Source organism: Vulpes lagopus, chromosome 12, assembly GCF_018345385.1.
Source record: "Vulpes lagopus strain Blue_001 chromosome 12, ASM1834538v1, whole genome shotgun sequence".
Classification (NCBI taxonomy): Eukaryota; Metazoa; Chordata; class Mammalia; order Carnivora; family Canidae; genus Vulpes; species Vulpes lagopus.
The window spans coordinates 13,094,389-13,112,156 of NC_054835.1; the positions used below are offsets into that span (position 1 = coordinate 13,094,389).

The 17,768-nt window shown below is 53.4% G+C and overlaps 1 protein-coding gene across 6 annotated transcripts in view; it reads right to left on the reverse strand.

The window, feature by feature from the left end:
- The window catches only part of PNPLA7 (patatin like phospholipase domain containing 7), a 66,895-nt gene that overhangs the window by 18,073 nt on the left and 31,054 nt on the right, over positions 1–17,768 (reverse strand). For all 6 annotated transcript variants that reach the window (XM_041724137.1, XM_041724136.1, XM_041724142.1 and 3 more), the window contains 7 exons: positions 14,921–14,998; positions 14,215–14,420; positions 12,663–12,794; positions 11,742–11,865; positions 11,067–11,180; positions 7,586–7,655; positions 3,828–3,977 (listed from right to left, as the gene is read on the reverse strand). In XM_041724137.1, coding sequence (XP_041580071.1) covers positions 3,828–3,977; positions 7,586–7,655; positions 11,067–11,180; positions 11,742–11,865; positions 12,663–12,794; positions 14,215–14,420; positions 14,921–14,998 — 874 coding nt within the window. The remainder of the gene's footprint in view (positions 1–3,827; positions 3,978–7,585; positions 7,656–11,066; positions 11,181–11,741; positions 11,866–12,662; positions 12,795–14,214; positions 14,421–14,920; positions 14,999–17,768) is intronic.

Sequence of the window (17,768 nt, forward strand, 5' to 3'; positions counted from 1 at the left end):
TTGATCTTGGGGCCATGAGCCCGAGCCCCACATGGGGTGTAGAGATTACTTAAAAATAAAATCCTACTATATATAAAGAAACCCATAACTATAAATGAAAAGAAACCTCCCCACCATATTCAAGGCCATGTACGGAAGCTAGCGGACAGCTGCCCTCAGCCCTTTCAATAGCTCTGTAAGCCCCAACGAGGGTACGCGGGCAGAGGAGAGATGTAAGAGGCGTCACAACTGGAAAGGAAGAAGTAACATCTTTGCCTGCAAACAACATGATCTCGCATATAGAGAACCTTAAAAAGTCCACCAGAAACCGTTACAACTAATAAATGAATTTGCAGGGGATCCCTGGGTGGTGCAGCTGTTTAGTGCCTGCCTTTGGCCCAGGGCGCGATCCTGGAGACCCGGGATCGAATCCCACGACGGGCTCCCGGTGCATGGAGCCTGCTTCTCCCTCTGCCTATGTCTCTGCCTCTCTCTCTCTCTGTGTGACTATCATAAATAAATAAAAAATAAAAAATAAAATAAAAAATAAATAAATGAATTTGCAGGATATAAAAATAGCACAAAAAGTCGCCTGTGTTCCTATTTAGTGATGACAAACCATCAAAAAAAAAAAGACATTAAGAAAAATAATTCATAATAGCATCAAAAAGAATAAAATATTAGGAATAAACTGGACCAAGGAGATGAAAGACTTGTACATCAAAAACCACAGAACATTGCTGAAAGAGATGAAAGAAGACCTAAGTATGTGGAAACGTATCCCATGTTCATGGACTGGAAGACTGAACATTGTTGAACTGTGAGCACCACCTGGTGTGAACCCCAGAGTCTATGCAATCCCTGTCAGAATCCCACCGCCCTTGTGCACAGATAGAGGAAAACCAGTCCCGAGAGGCCTGTGGATCTCAGGGGACCCTGAATAGCCAGGTGATCTTGCAGAAGAAAAAGCCAAGGCCTCGAACTCCCTGATTTCAGAACCGACCACAGAGCTCCAGGAATCAACGCATCACGGTGCTGACATGAAGACAGACGTACAGACGATGGATAGGATGGCCCAGGCATGGGCCTCATGCATATACCATGGTTTTCGGGGATGCCAGGACCGTTCAGGGGAGACAGGTAGTTCCTCGATGAATGACAGTGGGGAAGCTGAATACCCATGAGCAAGAAAATAAACCTCTACCTAAACTTCACACCTTTTACAAAAATTAGCCCAAAACAGCTCATTAGGTTAAACATGAAAGTGCAGGGGGGTCTGGTGGTACAGGTGGTGCAGGTCTGACTCTTGATTTCTGCTCAGGTCGTGATCTCAGGGTCATGGAGCAGGCTTGAGGCCCTCCCTCTCCCTGCACGCCCCCCCACCCGCCTTCCTGCTGCACATGCACACGTTCTCTCTCTCAAATAAATAAATAGGGATCCCTGGGTGGCGCAGCGGTTTAGCGCCTGCCTTTGGCCCAGGGCGCGATCCTGGAGACCCGGGATCGAATCCCACGTCGGGCTCCCGGTGCATGGAGCCTGCTTCTCCATCTGCCTGTGTCTCTGCCTCTCTTTGTCTCTCTCTGTGACTATCATAAATAAATAAAAATTAAAAAAAAAATCTTCAAATAAATAAATAAATCTTAAAAAAAAAAAAAAAAGTAAAACTTCAGGCTTTTTAAAAAAACACAGGAGGAATTCTAGGCCTGAAGGCCTGGTGCAGAGTTTAGAAAGGGTAGTGAAAGCCGGTCCATAAAAGACAAAATAGCAGATTTCCGTTCTGCCCAGGAGGCTGCACAGTCCAGCCCTGCCAAGGGCCGTGCCTGCAGGGTGAGGAATCCTCAAAATTCAACAGCAAGAAAACAAACTACACAATCAGAAAAAGACAAAAGATAGGACTTCAGAACAGGTACTTTGCCAGAGAGAATGCACAGATGATAAAACAGTACAGGGGATGCACTCGGCATCGTGGGCCACTGGAAAGACACCAGTTAGGCCACAATGTGCCCTCACTGCTCACCCAGCAGGACAGCAGGAATGGGGTCACTGGGGGCTCAGGCAGTAGTGCACCGGGCTCTAGATCTCTGCTCATGTCTTATCTCAGGGTCCTGAGTCCAAGCCCTGTGCTGGGCACAGCCCTGGGCCTGGAGCCTGCTCACACAGTGAGGGCTGAGATGGTGACAGAGACAGCTCTGAGGGCTGGCGAGTGCAGGGAGGAGCAGGGGTGCAGCTCTCTGGGAGGAAGCATGGACCCGACCACACTCACCTGCCCAGACGTCTATCCAGGGAAAGGAAAACTTCCATGCACATGAAATCCTTTACATGGAGGGTCACAGAGCTGTATTCATAAACTCCCCAAACAAGAAGAAGCCTGAACATCCTCAACAGGTGAGTGGCTGCAGATACCACGTGTGTCCAGGTGGCTCCTCCACAGTGAGGGGAAGTGCCCAATGGCCATGGGGCACCATCTGAGCCAAGATAGCCCATCTTCAGTTGTCACCCACCATGACTCCATCTTTACCATATTCTCAGAATGACAAGAAGACAAGAGCAGAGAACAGGCTCTGGTGGCTGGATGGGGGCTCCTGGTGGCGGCAGGAACCCACCTGGGGTTACTGCAGCACAGAGCTCATGCGCACACGCAGACTAGAGTCAAAGGCCTACGGAGCACACAAGCATTCTCGTCCAACCTCGACGGGAGCTACAGCTACATAATCTAGGGGAAGGGTACGTGATCCTCCCTTTACTGTTTCTACAACTTCAGAATTTGTAATTCTGAATTTGTAATTATCACAAAATAAAGCTTTTTTTTTTTAAATGAAAGAACACATCTGTGCTGTACAACCTGGAGATGCTTCATGTGCTCTGCATAGGGCAGGCAAGGCCAATGGGAGATGAACAGGCTGCCGACAAAGATCCAGACTGACAGGGCAGTGAATGCCTCATGTGCTACAATTCTGTTTTGAGAATAACTCTTAAGTGCTTATAACAGTATCTTCCACTCTTATAAATCAATTTTATTTGGTATTTATTTAGTGCTTTCTATCGTCAAATGCTACACCAGGCAGAAAGGATTTTCCCATGGTGTTAAAACATACCCTCCTCACACAGACGCTGTTTCATGGCACTACCAGGACACTCACTATATTTATTATTGTGTCATTTTTAAAATGACAACCCCTGAAATTCTCAGTATAACTGCATCACAGAAAATTGATCTGTTGGTATTAGGGTCGCTCACAGTTACACAGAAACTTATAAAGTGTTAAGAATACAGAACACTTTGGGATGCCTGAGTGGCTCCGTCAGTGGAACACAGAACTCTTGATTTTGGCTCAAGTCGTGATCTTGGGGTGGTGAGATCGAGCCTGTGTCGGGCTTCATGCTCAGCAGGAGTCTGCTTGGGATTCTCCCTCCCTCTGCGCCCTCCTCATTCACTCACATGCACGCACTCTCTCAAATAAATAAATCTTAAAAATAAATACAAAATACTTTATGATTTGGGGAATTCCTAAGAGTTCTCAGGAACTTTAGTTCCTTATTCCTGAATTCCAAAGTTTAACAGCTGTCAGGAATTTGGAAACACTACCCAAGCCCCCTGCCCAACTGAGCATTTTTCACGCGGTCAGCCAGCTCCTGCAGCCACTGCAGGGCCCCTCGGGGTAGGCTTCCAAGCATCCTGGAGAAACAGCCAGGCTCCCGCGACACAAAGTTTGCCATCACGACTGAGGAGACACCCAGTGGATGCTCTCCAGCTCCAGAGCACCCTGAGGCTTGGCCGTGAAGGTGACACTAACCGCGAGGCAAGAGGGGAGGGCTCCAGTGGCCCCGTGGCCTCGGGCGGGACTTACCGATGGCACTGAGGGCGTGCTTGAGCTCCAGGGCAAAGGCAGTGAGGGGCACGTCCTCTGACACGGGCATGATGGCTACCGTGGAGAGGTTGCTGGCAGGGTTCCCTGTGTCCCACTTGCTGCCGGCGGTGTACAGCCCGAACTGGTGACCTGCAGAGCACAGGGTTGCATGTCGGCCAGAGGGGCTGGGCTGGCACTGAACAGTCTTTGCATCTCTGATTGTGTCTGGATGGGGCCAGGACATGAGGGCCTGGGAACGAGGAAGGGGTCCTGGGGTCTGACCCAGCCTCCTGGCCTTCCCATGCCCACCCCTGGCCATCCCACCTCTCCCGCAGAAGCACCAGGTCATACTCTGAGCACCTCCCGTCTCACATGCTCCAGGACCTCAGTCTGACTGATGAGCGTATCGAGCAGAGAATGAGACCCAGAGGAAGCCCTGAGAGTCCAGTGTTCCACCAGGTAAGGCCTACCTCCCACTGTGTCTCCACCACGTGCTCTAGAAGCAGTGAGAGCAACCTGGGGATGGGCAGCAGCCTAAACTTTGAGTGGCAAGCCAGTGTAGACAGAGCTTCCTGTCACTGAGACCAGGGTTTTCTGTCCTCTAGTGCCTCCTGGGGCCCCTGTGGCAGCAGAGAAGGGGGCTGCAGGCATGTCCACCCACTGGGTCTCAGTACGAGGTCTCTGGGAGTTTATTTCCAACAGCAGCTGTTCCTTGGCTAGCAGCACCTCCTGTTTTCACAGGTGTCCCAGGCAGTCTCTGGTCTCCCGCAGCCTGGACATGCCCAGGGCTGCCTTCCCGGCTCCTAGCCTGTGGCTGCCACACCCCAAGCCCCATGCAGACCCTCCCAACCTCTGATGTGCATGCTGGGCCCAGGCACCAGCCACCCCAGGGCCCAGCTCCTCCCGGACAGGGTCCGTGCCTGACTCTGCTCAGTTCACCCTGGGTGAGGAGAGGCAGTTCCTGAGCAGTGGAGTGTGGGTCCCTGCATGGCCTGACCCAGGAACCAGAGGGGATGTAGGACAGCAGGGAGAGGAGGCAGCGCAGAGCCAGACTGGGGCAGGGGAAGGGAAGGCCAGACGCCGGGCGGTGGGAGCACACAGCCCAGCACAGGAGCCCCTCAGCACTGGTTTTCCTGCAACTCCTCCTCTGTCCTTTCTAGCAACTGGGGTCAGCACTCTCCCACCTCTTGCTAGCCCTGCAAGGCTGTCTCCTAGCTTCCCCAGAGGCACCGGGGGGTTCTGGTGCTGCCCAGGGGAGATGGAGCAGATACATGACACCTAACTGCTGCCGACAGTTACAAGGGACTCAGAAGGGCACAGAGAGGAGGGCAGACAGGTGGGCTTCGACCCCTGGGAACCACCAGCAATGCAGCCATGCACCCATCCATCCCCAGTGAAGCAAAGCAGGGTTGGCCCTCCAGGGATATTGTCCAGGGGCTGCAGACACGGTGGAGTAGAGCCCCCACTCCCCATGCCTTGCCCTGGCAAGTAGGGGCGGCACACCTACAGAGCGGGGAGATTGTGGTGAGAAGGGGGATGGACACGGTGAAGTCCCAGGCTCATCTCCGGGTATCCCACACATGAAACCAGACAGAGTTGCACAGTGGAGGCTCTGCGAACAGCCTCCATCCCAACTCCAGGGCGAGCACCACAGGGCAGACCAAAGCAATCCCACAAAGGCCTCCAGAACTGAACCCCATTCAAATGCAGTAAGAGACAGGACGTGCTCCGTGAATATGGGCATACCCACTCTGCTACAGCAGAAGATTTCATAGAGAACCAGAGCCTCATGATATCATGCCTGAAATCCAGGACATAATGCAAAGTTACCAGTAGGACCCAAAGCCAGGAAAAGTTCCAAAGCTCCACGATGGACAAAATGAGAGCATGTCATAGAGTCTGGAATTCCTCAACAAGGTAAAGCAGTGATCATAAGCTGCAGAACGAGCAGCACAAATGCAGCAACAGACCTTGAAGATGGATCACCAGGAAACTGAACAGTTCAGTTCAGCTGTATGCAGGATGGAGGGAAGCCTGCAGGGCCCACAAGGCCTGGGGATGAGAATGGGGGCCTAGCGTTTGTGTCACTGCCTTTCCAAAGAGGCGAGAGGACAGTGCTGAGAGCATATCTAAAGAAGTGAACACTGAAAACCTCTCAAGTTTGGTAAAAGATACAAACCTACAGATTCAGGAGCATTTAGTCTCTTATAACCAAAGACACAGACAATGTCTTGGACGTAGCCAGAGAGAAAGATGGAACAGACGTGGGACCATGATGCAGCATGGGCCCCGCAGACAGGCTTGGTGATGGGGATTCAAGTGTTTGCAGCCGGCAGACCTCCCCAGAAGGACTGTGCGGGAGGCGCTTCTTGGAACAGAAAGGGCTGCCAGGATGGGCACGGCAGAGCAGTAGATATTCTAGACAATTCTCCACTCGAGCTGCCACAGCACTTTGGTGGCTGGACACGGAGGTTACAGACTGCGTGAGGGGTGCACTGAGTGCAAGCACAGCTACGGGGGGCCAGGCCAAGGCAGGAGCAGTGCTGAGGCTGCCACTCCCCACAAAGCTCCAGGAGACCCAATCCTACAGCAGGTACTTCCAAGCACACTATGAGAATGGACCCCAGAACCACGAGTGATAAATAAGAACAGAAACCTCAAAAAAGAAATGAGGGGTGCCTGGGTGGCTCCATCAGTGAAGTGTCTGCCTTCAGTTCAGGTCATCATGATCTTAGGGTCATGATCCTGGGGTCCCAGGACTGACCCTGCTTCTCCCCCTGCCCCTCCCTGCCCTTTACTCTCTGTCTCAAATAAAATCTTAAAAAAAAAAAAACAAAAAAAAAACAAAACAAGTTCTCAGGTGGGATGACAAAAACAGGGCCCAACTATATGCTTTCCACAAGAAACCTGCTTCTAACATGACCACACAGGTGGTCGGAGGTGAAAAGAAAAAGGAGACACCACGTGTTGGGTTGTGCCTCCCGTATCTACCCCAGACCCGAGTGTGACCTCATCAGGAAGTAGGGTCTTTGCAGACGCAGAGACATGAGCTGTGCCAGAGTCGGGGGGGCACTGCCACGCTATGCTGCCTCTGCCGGGCATGCAGGTCCCCCATCCCTTCTACAAGACACAGTCGCCCAGGTCACTGTGGGGAGACATGGTGCTGCCCTTCCGTGGTGCCCGAGCCGGCTGGGCACAGACTACATACCAGCTAACTAGGGAGTCGTGGGATGAGTAGGGGGATTGAAAGACATGCAGAAGGGGAATGGAGGGATGGAGGACACCAGGATGGCCATGAGGCTACAAGGAGGGACGGAGGGCACCAGGATGGCCAGGGGACTGCTGGGATGGGCAGAGGGCACCAGGGTGGCCAGGGGACTGCTGGGATGGGCAGAGGGCACCAGGGTGGCAGGGGGGCTGCTGGGAGGGGCGGAGGACACTGGATGGCCAGGGGGGCTGCGGGGAGGGATAGAGGGCACCGGGGTGACCAGGGGGCTGCAGGGCTCTGACAGGGGCCCTGGCAGAGGAGGCCACAGGCCAAGGCAGGAGCAGGCAGTTCCAGCCGCTGTTCACCAGGACGGAGGGGTGGGGGGTGCGGGGAGTGAAGACTTAACAAAGCACTTGCTCAGAATTGGAGCCAGAAGAGAACACAGAAACTGAGTCCCAGGATCTGGCTCTCCTTCCCTCCCACCTCAGCACACCCATGCCCCTCTGTGCAGCCACGGCCAGGCCATGGGGCAAGGTTCCCAAGAACACACCTGTGCCACTACCCTGCTGGAGGCTGCCCAGAATCTTCTCACCCAAGAGATGAATCAGCCGAGTCACAACCTGCAGAGAAAGGAAGGAGGCCACACATTTAAACCAAGAAGCACCTTGGATCCACGTTTTCAAAACCAGCATGTCTGGGCTGAGGGCAGTGGTGCAGTTGGCTGGCTTGTCACCAGGAGGTGGGAGCCAATGCTGTGGGATGAGAGGGTGCCCCCCAGAGAGCCCGCTGGGGCCAGCAGGTGTGGGAGGCACACGTCCAGTGACCTGGTGCCCGGGCCAGAGTCTCCTTGGTCCTCCAGGGCAGAGGAGCAGCAGGGGAAGCCATGACTACCCCACAGGCAGGCTGGAAAGGGCTTCCACAGAGAAAAAGGGCTCGCCATGTGCTCCTGGGGGCCTGGCCTGGGCAAGACCCGGGCTGGGTGTCACACAACATCTAGGAAGTAGTACACAGTTGCATCACTACTACATTTTAGAGTCTTAGACAAATTATGCCAAGATATGTCATTTACTTTTATTTTTTTAAAAGAATTTATTTATTTATTGGAGAGAGAGAGTGGGTCACATGGGGCAGGAGGCAGAGGCAGAGGGAGGGGAAGACTCCCTGCTGAGCAGGGAGCCCGATGTGGGGCTCAGTCCCCGGACCCCGGGACCATGACCTGAGCTGAAGGCAGATGTTTCGTTGATGGAGCCCCTAGAAGCCCCTGTAATTTACTTTTAAATACCTTTGTATAAAAATAGAGTTAAATTTTTTGGTTGCTCAGGTCCACAGGTGACAGGAGATGTACCCCTGCACCGAAAGCCCAGCGCTGGCAGTCCAGGACTCCGTATGAAAAGAGAAGCTGGAGTCAGCTTCAGGGAAACAACCAGAAAGCAGATAAATTTGATGCAGCTTCTCCTCCTCTCGGGCTAGCTGCCCACCTGTCAACAGTCATGGGCTGTGGGGCTCAGACCTGAGGCTCCGGGAACCAGTGGCCCCTGCAAACTGACTCAGCTGGAGTCAAAGACCCATGCAAGAGGCCGAGGAAACTGTCCCCATTTTATGATGTGAGACAAAAGAACGATTTGAACAGTGGTCCAACCAGAAGCTACAAAGGAGTCTGGTTTGTATATAACTAATGCAGCATCAAACTGTTCACTGGAGCTAACGAAAACAACACACGTTACTACGGAAAAGTTTACAGTACACAATAGGTGACCGCACCCTCCCTTCACCTGCTGCAATCCCTTATTTCACACGCACACCTGAAAATGTCTGAAGCCAATCCCAAACATGGTATTTTATCCATTGATATTTGAATCTGTATCTCTAAAAGACAAGAGCCTTTAAAAACACACTCATGATATAACTGTCACAATTACAAATTCACAGTCATTCTCATTAAAGCTAATTTAAAAATATAAAAAAATAATTCTACATCAAGCTAAAGAGGTTCAAAACAAGCCCATGAACACATGGAAAGGTCCTTAACATGTCTAGTCATCAGGGGATGTCTTCCCACAAGAACCACTTAGCACCATAGGAGCGCAGCCACACATGTGCTGGCCATAAATCTGCACAGCCACATGGGGGACCTGTTGGCAGTCTCTGAGAAAGTTTAACACATGTCTGCCCTCTGGCCCAGCAACGCCACTCTCAGGTAGCTCTGAAGAGAAATGAAAAATGTTCCATAAAGGGCAGCCCCGGCGGCTCAGCAGCTTAGCGCCGCCTTCAGCCCGGGGCGTGATCCTGGAGACCTGGGATCGAGTCCCACATCGGGCTCCCTGCATGGGGCCTGCTTCTCTCTCTGCCTGTGTCTCTGCCTCTCTGTGTCTGTCTCTCGTGAATAAATAAATAAATAGAATATTAAAAAAAAAAAGTTCCATAAAAACTTTGCTAGCAGCCTCTCCATGACGGCCTCACACTGGGAACCACCGAATATCCATGGTCAGGAGGACAGGTGAGCAGGGTGGAGCACACTGGATACTACTTGGCAGTAAAAAGAACATGCCAATGAGACACAGACCTCAGATATCACGACAGGCAACAGAAACCAGACAGAAAATACTGTGTCCACATTATTTCATTTACATGAAATCCAAGAACAGAGTGAAGAATGGTTGGGATGGGGATACTGGCTGGCAGCAGTCCCTTGTGGGGCCCCCTGTTCTGGAGGGCACATGCAGCCTGGCTGCTCTGAGCTCACGGCCACTGTTCTGGGTGGTGGTCAGCCCGACAGTAGCCAGTGTGTGATGGAGAAGCAGCAGGACAGGCCGCAGGCTCCTGGGAATGCAGATGGGGAACGTCTGTGGACCCCAGGGAGTGGGTGTGAGTAGAGAGTCTGTTTATGGGTCCACCAGGGAGAAGCCCTGCAGAAGAGGAAGGGGCCTGGCTCGCCCTTGCTCCCAGTGAACCCAGAGCTCCTGGCACACATCCGGCCCCAGCCACCACCATGACCATCCTGCCATTCACTAGGGTCTCCACAATTAATTGTGGTTTAATAATTTGCCAGCGCTGGGCTGAAATTCCTTAAACAGACTAATCAAATACATAGTTTTCATAGTTGATTTACTGACATGTAGAGTATTTGCAGCTACAGCACTAAGAGAATATTGTTTTTTCTGTCCTTGTCAAGTTTTTATATTAAAGTCAAATTAGAATTAATTTCATAAAATGAACTGGGGGATTTTCTATGTGTTCTAAAGCAGAAAGGTCAGCAGGACAGGTGCACATGGTGCCAGTGAGGAAAGAACAGGCTATCTCTTCTCTCAGGTGGCCCTGCAGCTGATCCTTCTCCCAACCCCGAGCTCAGAGGTTCTCCTGTTTCCTCGGCTGCACACCTACTACCTTAAAGCAGGGAGGCAAATGCCAGACAACCAGCCAGCTAACGGCCCCAGAAGTAAAACAGACTCCCCTCATTTTCTGCTGGACCGATGGCCACTGGCCCAAGATCCTTCTCTAAATGCCCAGTTCACCTTCCCCAAGATGCAGAGCAAGAGGCCCCCGCTGGCTCCTCACTTGGGATGGGCCAGAAGGGCTTCACTTGCTGGGTCCTTGTCTCTCCCTCCTACCTCCTGGCACTGCCCAAGGCACCTGCCCCAAGGCCCTACCCCATGTGCTGGTCCACGCTGACACTTCCTTTAAAACGTGCAGCCTTGGGTGGGTGGCTCAGTGGTTGGGCATCTGCCTTTGGCTCAGGTCATGATCCTGGGATCCTGGGATCGAGTCTCATATCAGGCTCCCCACAGGGAGACTGCTTCTCCCTCTGCCTGTGTCTCTGCCTCTCTCTGTCTCTCTCATGAATAAATAAATAAAATCTTTTTTAAAAATCAAGTAAAATAAAATAAAATAAAACATGCAACATGCCTGCTGTAGGTCACCTCAGTGTGTCCCTCACTCTGGTACTGACAAGGATGCAGCCCAGGGCCCAATAATTCCCAGGTCGTGGTCTGGACATCCTGCTTCCCTAGGCAGTATGTAACAGGAGTGCTTACCTGTGGGTACCTGCGTTTAATGGATGTCAGGGCTCCTGCCGGAAGCTTGGCCAGCTCGGAGTCCCGAACAGCATGCACTGTGGTTGCCCTGGCCTGGTGGGTGAGCGTCTCCACCTGAAGAAGAGCAGCTGGGGAGGCACTGCCATGCGGCTCACACGCTCCAGTCCTGCAGGCCGGGCTGGCTGCACTCTGGACCCAGCCAGAAGGCAAAGCCCACAGCAGCCCTTCTGGCCACAGTGTACAGGTGGGAATGGGAGGGAAAGGCACTGGAGCAGCCAGCCCTACGCTTCTGGAAAAGCATCTGTGGGAGCTTGTAAGGGGGCACAATGACTGCAGCACTGGAGCCAGCCAGACAGGCCAGGACGGCAGGCACCAAGCAGAGGTCTGGCCGCCGCCATCCCTCAACCAGGGGGCATGTTCTCCTGGCCGCAGTGAAGGTGCTGTTCCAGGTGCCCAGCCAGCTACTGTCCCTGCAGACCTTCCCCAGTGTCAGCTCCACCCCAGGGCTGCATCTTGGGCAGAGAGCAAGCAAGTCAGCCCCCCCAGGAAAGGAGTGCCTCAGATGAGGGGAAAGAGCCTTCCTCAGGTCATGTCCAGGGCTCCCTCCCCACATCCAGGTAATGGGCTGGCAGTCACCCCAGTGCAGGGCACGGGGAAGAGGGACCTCGGCCCTACCACACCAATGAGGTCTCCACGGCCATACTCCCCAGCCAGCCGCTTTTTGCCATCGTCCTTCCGGATGACAGAGCGTAGCCGGCCACTAAGGACGATGTAGGTACAGTCTGACTTGTCCCCCTGCCTGTGGGGACAGAGGGACAGAGGCTGTTGGGAGCCGAGGGCCCAGGACAGGAAACCCACCACCATCTGAGGTGGGAAAAAAAAGAAAGAACCCAATCTTCTCACTCTATTTTTGTTTTGGAAAATACAGTTGCTTTCCATTAAAAAGTATATATGCTAATATGTAAAAGGCTTATTGTGATTTTTAAGTAAATCATTAAATATTTTAAATGTCCTTAGTTTTGGGGGCACCTGGTGGTTCAGTCAAGTGTCTGCCTTGACCTCAGGTCATGATCTCGGGGTCCTGGGATCGAGCCCCACATCAGGCTCCCTGCTTAGCAGGGAGTCAGTGTCTCCCTCTTCCCTCTGCTCCCATACCCCCTGCTCATGCTCTGTCTCTTACTTTCTGTCTCAAATAAATAAATAAAATGTTTTAAAAATAAAAAAATAAAATGTTCTTAGTTTTAATTTTCAATGGCATGTAAATTGGTAGTTATGACCATGTCTGTGTGATCCTGGGTGCAGGCACTGCTGTGACATGGAGCTAAGGGTGCCCAGACAAGGTCACATGGGACATTCGGCATGTGACCACCTTCATAAATGCCGTATTAGCATCACTTCCACTGGGCCATCTCAGAACACAGTGTGGACTTGCACAGAATGACAGGGAAACGTGCCCATGAAAAAGCGTGTCTGAGGGTGTGCACTCGCACACAGGCGGGAGGAGGGCCACGGAGCACACGGAGTGGTGACCTCAGGGGGCTGAGCTGCACTGTCTTCTCCCCTCTTCCCAGGGACCAGCACACCTGAGGGCCCCACCTGTACACCGCGCGCCCGGCCTCCACCTCCATCCAATCTAGTGCGAAGTCGATCTGCCGCACAAAGGACGACACTCGCTTCACCACAGTGTGTGCAACGCCCAGGACCACAGTCGGCTGCTTTCGCATGATTCTGTGGAGCCAGCCCCGAGTTAGTCCTGGCCCACCACGACCTCCAGCCAATCCCACCAGTTCTGACCCTTCCCTCCAGGCCATAGCACTTGAGAGTTGGCAGGACCCACAGCCCCATTTATCAAATAGTGACACCATGTAGCAAGTGACAGACACAGGCCCAGGGCGGGACAGAGCTCAATGCCCTCTCAGCCACTGCTCCATCATAGCCCATGATGCCCAGGGGCCAGCAGCTCTGGGAGAGCCCAAGAGCCTCCTGCCAGAGCACAGGTCTCACAGGAGGGCTTGAGCCCGGCAGTGGGATGCAGAGACCCTGTCCCCATGATGCACCATCAAGTCCAGAGCAGGTGGGGAAGGGCTGAGTGGGGGCGGGGCCAAGGTGAGGGGCAGCAACCACACAGGGCCTTGGGCTGAGAAAGGGACTGGGTCAATCCCGGGCACGACAGGGTCACTGGTGGGCTCTGGCTCCCTGGTCGCCATATGTGAACAGGCTGCTAGGGGTGAGGGCAGAAGCAGGGAGGTGGTCGGCGCAAGGGCTGCAGCTACACGGGGGCCACACTGGGATGCAGCTAGAGTGATGGGCACACAAGAGTCAGCAGTCACAAAGACAAAAGTCAGAGCGGGAGCAAAGTGTGTGTGTGTGTGGCGGGGGCATGCGGCTCAGTTTTGGACGACAGAATGAGGAAACCCCAGGGGACATCAGGACAGCATCTGACACACAAGCCTGACCCCAGGAGTGACGTTTGGGGGAAGATGTGAATTTGGTACATAAAAGCCCAGGATTGGGTGAAACTGTTTAGGACAGCAGTCGGACAACCTCTATAGGGCAGGAGCTGCCTGCACCAGGGGGCTTAGGTTGTGAACACACGCAGATGCCTGCGAACACATGCAGACGCATGCAAACACATGAAGACACATGGGAACACATGCAGACACATGTGAACAGATGCAGACACATGCACACACACACCAACACACGTGAACACATGCAGATGAATGCAAACACACACACACTGACATGCACACACAGAGACACATGCGAACACATGCAGATGCACGCAGGGTAGTCAGGCAGCACACAAGGCCTAGCCTCCCTCAGCGGGCTCAAGACTATCTGGGCCTGGACAAACTGGATGGGGCTGAGGAGAATCTGTATCCAGGTACAGGGAGGCCTGAGTGTCTTCCTGAGCAGCCAGCATCCTCCTGGTGTCCAGAGGTAGCAGGCATGGGGGCCACCCCGCAGCATGACACCCCCTTCCTGCTCCATCACCCTTCTCCCTGGGACTCCCATGTCATGTGTGAGTAGGGCCTGAGGCCGGACCCTGAGGGGCCCAATGGGGGTTCCATAGCCGCCACCAGCTGCACGGGGGTCCCCAGGCTGGCCTGACCTCACGGCAGGTTGGGGCCCAGCGGAGACTCACTCATAGAAGTGTGCCTTGGAGATGGAGAGGAAGCTGCAGTCCCTGTTGGCCTTGATGGTGAAGATGAGGGGCTCTCCTGTGAGCACAGCCAGCTGGCCAACTATCTCCCCGGGGCGCACCACAAACAAACAGGTGTCCTCCTCGCTGTCAATCTTCCGCTGGTACACGTGCAGCAGCCCCGAAACCACGAAGAGGATGTTCACGTCCTGACCAGACAAGGGGTGTGGGCTGGAGACCCCCGACCTGGCATGCAGCTCGCAGCACACAGCATCCAGCTTGCAGCACCCAGCACCCAGGAGGTCAGCACTGCAGTCCGTGGGGGCTCCAGGAGCCCCACACCTCTCCTGTGCCTGCTCTCCCTCACAGCACTGATCCAGGCACAGTCTCCCCTGGAAAGTGTCAGCAGTGTCCACGGTCTTATTGTTTGACGACCAATTACAGGAGGTTGATTCTTCAGTGGCAGAGGCCCATCCCTCCCCCGGCACCTCCGTACATAATGTCCCACATGAACAGGTTACTGGCTCCACATTCACAGAGGAAGGAAAATGCAGCCTGTCCCTTGAAGGCAGCCCACAGCCCGCACATCAGGGGGCCTGTGCCCAGGCTGGGCCACAGGGAGGCCGCCTCCTTGGCACCCCACCTGGCACTGGCTAGAGCTCTGGGCAGCCCTGGTCACTGCTCCCTCCGACCATGGCCTTTTGCTTACCTGGTCTCCCTGCCTCGACACCACTTTTCCCCCCGGCACATGGAGAAGGGTCACCCGGCCATCCAAAAGCGAGGGGTCCTAAAAATAGGAATGCAGGGATCAACACAAGGAGGCGGCCCTGGTCCTTACAAGGAACACGGACACCCTTGGAGAACCACTGCCAAGGCAGACCCCTGCACAGCCAACACCGGTGCTGTAGGCACAAGACACCCAGTCACGAGGCCCCACAGTATTGTGAGCTTTACATCCAGGAGCTCAAGTTGGTTCTCACAGGAAAGAGCAGAGGAAAATGCTCTTGGGTCTCTGGCACTGGGAGGGAAAGCCTGCCATCAGGGGAAACTGTTCCAGCAGAGCCTCGCCTGCTGGGGTTCTTCAGGGCCCTGCTAACCAGGGGAGGGGAGTCGGGGTGACAGGAGCATGATCCAGATGCATGGCCCTTGCTGGACACAGACCAATGGCTCCCCAAGTCTCATGCCACATCACTCGACATCTGTTGACTGCAGTGCCTTCTCTTTTTTTCATTAATTATAACTTTAATATAACAAATGTTATTAAAAGCATCCATTCAAAACCATGAACCTTTTCAAAATACCCAGGGTTGTTATAAGGTCAGTTGTCAGAAATGAGCCAAGTGCTGGGGTGTGGAGTCAGGGTACAGTGACCTCCTGAGCAAGGAAGATGCCCCTTCTCTTCTGCTCCAGCCCAGAGCCCTGAGAGCCTGAGCAGAGGAGCTCAAGGGCCTTGTAGCAGGTCTCACTCATCCTGTGCTTCCACAGAGGCCTGGAAAGCAGGCCTGGGAGGCTGTCGTACCCTCTGCAGCCAGGCAGGAAGTCACAGGTTGGACCCCAGGTCCCACACCCCTGCTTGGCTGGGGTAGGCCTCTCAGCTCCCCTTCTATCTGGCCCCATTAGCGGGCTGAGAAGCTAAGCTTCTGTGGGGCTGAGAAGGCACTGGGCTCAACCCCAGCTGTCCCCTGCCTGGGTCATGCTAGGGAAGCAGAGGGAGACTGCAGTTCCTTTGACGTGGGATGTCATGCCCAGCCATCAAGAAACCGCCACAAGGTACAGAGCAAGGCAAAACACAAACACTGAGGAGACAGAGCAGCATCAGAACCAGACTCGGACCTGGTGGGGGTATGGGAATGCTCAAACCAGAATTTTAAATAACCATGGTTCACAGAGGCTGGGAGCCCTACGGATATAGGAGACAGCACACGAGAACACATGGGCAGTGTGAGCAGGGATGTGGAAATCCTGAGAACCAGAGGCAAGAGCAGAGCGGCAGAAACGAGGCCATTGATGAGCTCCTTAGCAGACGGGACTTGCTGAGCAGAGTCTCGACACCTGAGGATACCCTGAAACTGAAAAGCAAGCAAGCAAACGAAACTGACAACCATAGACCAGGATGCCCAAGGACTGCAGGACAAATGCACCCCACAGGACAAATGCCAAACACCCTAGCATATACACCATATTAACACTACAGAAAATCAAAGATGAAGATTCTGAAAGAAGCCAGAGGGAAGAAACACCTGATCTAATGAGGAACAAAGATAACAGTGATAATTGACTCCTCAGAGGACACATGAGCACGGAAAGAGTAAACCCGATATTTAAAGTTTTGAGAGAGAAAAACACACCAATCTAGAATTCTGTACCCAGTGAAATTATCCTTTAAATGTGAGGGAGCAATAAAGATGCTGACATGAGAACTGGGGACCCTGCTCAGCAAACCTGCCTTGTAAGATGTTCAAAGTTCCTCAGACAGAAGGAAAGTGGTGAAGGTCAGAGCCGAGGGGAAGGAGAGCACAGGAGAACTCAGTGAAGGCCAAATAAAAAAATAAACACTCTTCTTCTTCTTCTTCTTCTTCTTCTTCTTCTTCTTCTTCTTCTTCTTCTTCTTCTTCCTTCTCCTTCTCCTTCTCCTTCTCCTTCTCCTTCTCCTTCTTCTTCTTCTTTTTGGTAAGATTTTCTTTTAAGCAATGTCTACACTCAGTGTGAGGCTTGAACTCACAGCCGTGAGATCCAGAGGTGAATGTTCCCGATGGAGCCAGGCCCCTGCCCCCTTGTGACTCTTACTTGATCTTTGATGGGGTGGTGCAGCAGTGCTATATACTTGGTTGTGTAGGCTATGGCGACCTAAAGGGTGATAGGTCAGGATTATGTGGTTCCAAGTTCTCATGCTCCAGGAAGCAGCACAAGGCTTCAAAGGAAAGCTCCCTGTTTCCCTACAAACTAAACAGGTCTGACTCCACGCTGTGGGTGCAGCCGGGCAGGTCTCCAGCTGTCTCTCTGCAACACCTGCTGGGCCACCTGCAAGTCAGCTCAGTTCCAACCTCACAGGTTAGGGGCTCGTCCCACTGGCCTGCCCCCACCTCAGACGCCAGCCCTACCTAGAGGGTCCCAGGGTGTGCATTTGACCACCTGGCTGTAAACTGGAGGTTCTCACAGTCCCTGCTTCAAGTTCACAGGACTCAGGGAAACATATATGTGTTGTCGTGGGTTTGTCATAAAGGGTATGAGTCAGGAACATCCCAGTGGTAGTGTTGCTGAGGGCAGGGCACGGGGGTGAGGCAGGGGAGCTCCTGAGCCCTCTCTGGGTGCACCCCCACGTGGGTGTATTCTCCCACCTGGAAGTTCTCCAAAGCCCATGCTTGAGGGACTTCTGCGGCAGCGTCATCACGTAGGTGTGAATGATGATTAGCTTAGTCTGCAGCCCCTCTCCCCTCTCTGAAGGATGGGGGCAGGGCTGAAAGTGCCAAGCTTCTGGCTGTGGCCTTGTTGTTCTGATGACCAGCCCCATCCAGAGTCATGTCAGGAGCTGTATCAGGAGCCATGGGCAGAGACCA